The following is a 2,388-nucleotide window of genomic DNA, read 5'->3' on the forward strand; positions in this document are numbered from 1 at the left end:
ATATAATTAAATAATCTATTAATGATGTCTTAATTACCGTGTAAAGTGTCCATTTAATATGAGATGAAGGTAAAAATAAATATTAAGGATCATCTATTTTTAATAAGAACGACATATAAATAGAAACGGAGGAAATACTACATACCGCCTTTTCTTCTCCTTGCTCTTGATTAGAAACTGTTCTTGATTAATTACTTCATCCGCCTCAAAATAAGTGATATTTCAATTCATTTTATGCCTATTAAAATTATTTTAAAAACATAATTTATTAAATTATTTTTGTTGTGTTAGATATTTTTTAAAATTAAACATTATTGAGAAAAATAAAATATAACGATATAAATTTAAAAATATTAGTCAAATAATAAAATATTTTTTACCTTCAATTTTAACGTTACAAATTGGAGTTACCGAGGGAAAATGCGGGAGATTCTACAGAGAGTGATATAGTAGTAGTAGTACTCAGATTACACATAAAATAGAGTCGTAGAAGACAAATTACGGAGTACAAATTCCAAGACGCTCCAAATTTCGATGGAACAAAATAGGAGAGAAAAAATCCAAATGAGTGATCCATTAATAACTTCACATGCAACTCAATTAAAATTACTTGGATCAAGACACAACGGCTAGGTTAAAACTATATAATGAAACAAAAGGGGAAAAAACAACAAAAGGTTAAATTCCTTGTCTTCCATCAGTCAACTAACCCACTAAGTAAAATAAAAAACCTTTAGATCGCCAATAGCTAATTAATTAAACTAGCAAACACAAATACTCTTCATCTTTTTTTTTTCCTTCCTTATTTAACTTGACAAAAAAAAACATTAAATATTAGTTAAATATCATTACTGACCCAAATTATTATTAAGTAGCATTATGATTTTGAAGCATGGAATTTTTGCAATGTGCAATTGCACCTTGAATTGCGTTTTGTAACTCCTCCATCGTTGATGAATCTGATGAATTTCCACTTGTCGTCGCCTTATTGGTCGTTGGCGTGTTGAACCCACTTCTACTAAGGATCCCAGAATGGCTTGGTGATGATCTCATCGACGATGGACAGCTCGACACGTAGCTTCTCCTCCTTGGATACCTCAAATTCCCAGAAAAAGAATGTGAAATTGTTGCATTTTGAGTACTTTCTTTGATCATAGAACAAATATTCTCACTATTTTTGCATAACGTCACCGTACGTGACGAAACAATAATTTTCTCCGAAGGCTTTTGCGATAATTTCTCGTACAATGGTTTGACTTTTTTCAAGTACTTACGTATGACTTCTCTAGCGGACGTACTCATCCGTCTTACGGACGATGTCTGAGCAGGCAAAGATCCTGAGATTCCATCAGAATCATTAATATTCCGATTACTCTTATTAGATTCCTTGCGGAACACAGAAGAGAATCTCGCTAGCGAAAAATTCAAGTACTTATTAGTACTATTACCCGCCTTCTTGACCGATGCCGTGCCGCAAGGGATGTTGTTAAGGCGCTTGCACTCGTCCTCCTCTGAAACAGAGCTAGGACGTGATGAGTCACATCCGTCAGGGAGGAGGACGAGGTCGCCAGTACTCGAGTACGAGTACTGAGAGTCGTTGGAACTACCACTGCTTTCCGTGGAGTCACGAGAAGCAGTGGTCGTGGTATCAGAAGAGGAAGAGGTCGAGGATGAGGCGAGAAGGAGAGTACGAACCATAGACAAACGTGGGGATTGGTGGAGTGGAAGGAGTTGGCCTTTGTAGAAAAGTTCGTCAGCGGGACATATGTTGGGGGAAATTTTTCGACTACGTGGAGAAAGGGGAATGGTGAATTCGAAATCGGAAGAAGAAGAAGAGTGAGTAGGGGAAGAAGGAAGAGTGTAAGATTTAGGTTTTCTATCTGTTCTTCCCATTTTTGATGTGAACAACTACATGATGGATATTCCAAGGCTATGGAGGTGAAACAAAAGAGAGGGGCAGAAGAGTAGTGGGAGAAAAATGGCTTCTTATATGGAGCACTTGTTTGGGACTTCAATTTGCGGAGGAAAGTGTAATTAAAAAGGGTCTAAACTTTTTCTAAGAAATGGGGTGTTGGTACTTTCTAGATAATAATTGCTGGAACAATAATTATCGAACTAAAAATGAACTTAGGGTTAATGTTTTAGAAACTCAACTAGTACTTCCTCCCTCCACTAATATTAAAATTAGATGTTTAATAATATTTGTTCAATTTATGAAATCAAGAAATAATTTTAACTGAGTTTTTAATTTATCTTTATCATTAATTAGTGATCATTCTTTATTAGTATAATTTTCAAGATATGATATTTATTATATTCAAAGGGTGATATGATAAAATTACCTTTCTATTTATAATTTCTTAAAAATTATACAAAGTCAATAATAGA

At 34.4% G+C, this 2,388-nt stretch overlaps 1 protein-coding gene across 1 annotated transcript; it reads right to left on the minus strand.

Annotated features, from left to right (window-relative positions):
• Positions 1-549: 549 nt before the first annotated feature.
• LOC129882988 (probable membrane-associated kinase regulator 1) lies at positions 550-2,015 on the minus strand. The gene has a single exon (XM_055957517.1). It carries the CDS (start codon positions 1,891-1,893, stop codon positions 868-870), a length of 1,026 nt encoding a protein of 341 aa, XP_055813492.1. The 5' UTR covers positions 1,894-2,015; the 3' UTR covers positions 550-867.
• Positions 2,016-2,388: the final 373 nt, after the last annotated feature.

The sequence above is a fragment of the Solanum dulcamara genome, chromosome 3, assembly GCF_947179165.1.
Source record: "Solanum dulcamara chromosome 3, daSolDulc1.2, whole genome shotgun sequence".
Taxonomy (NCBI): domain Eukaryota; kingdom Viridiplantae; phylum Streptophyta; class Magnoliopsida; order Solanales; family Solanaceae; genus Solanum; species Solanum dulcamara.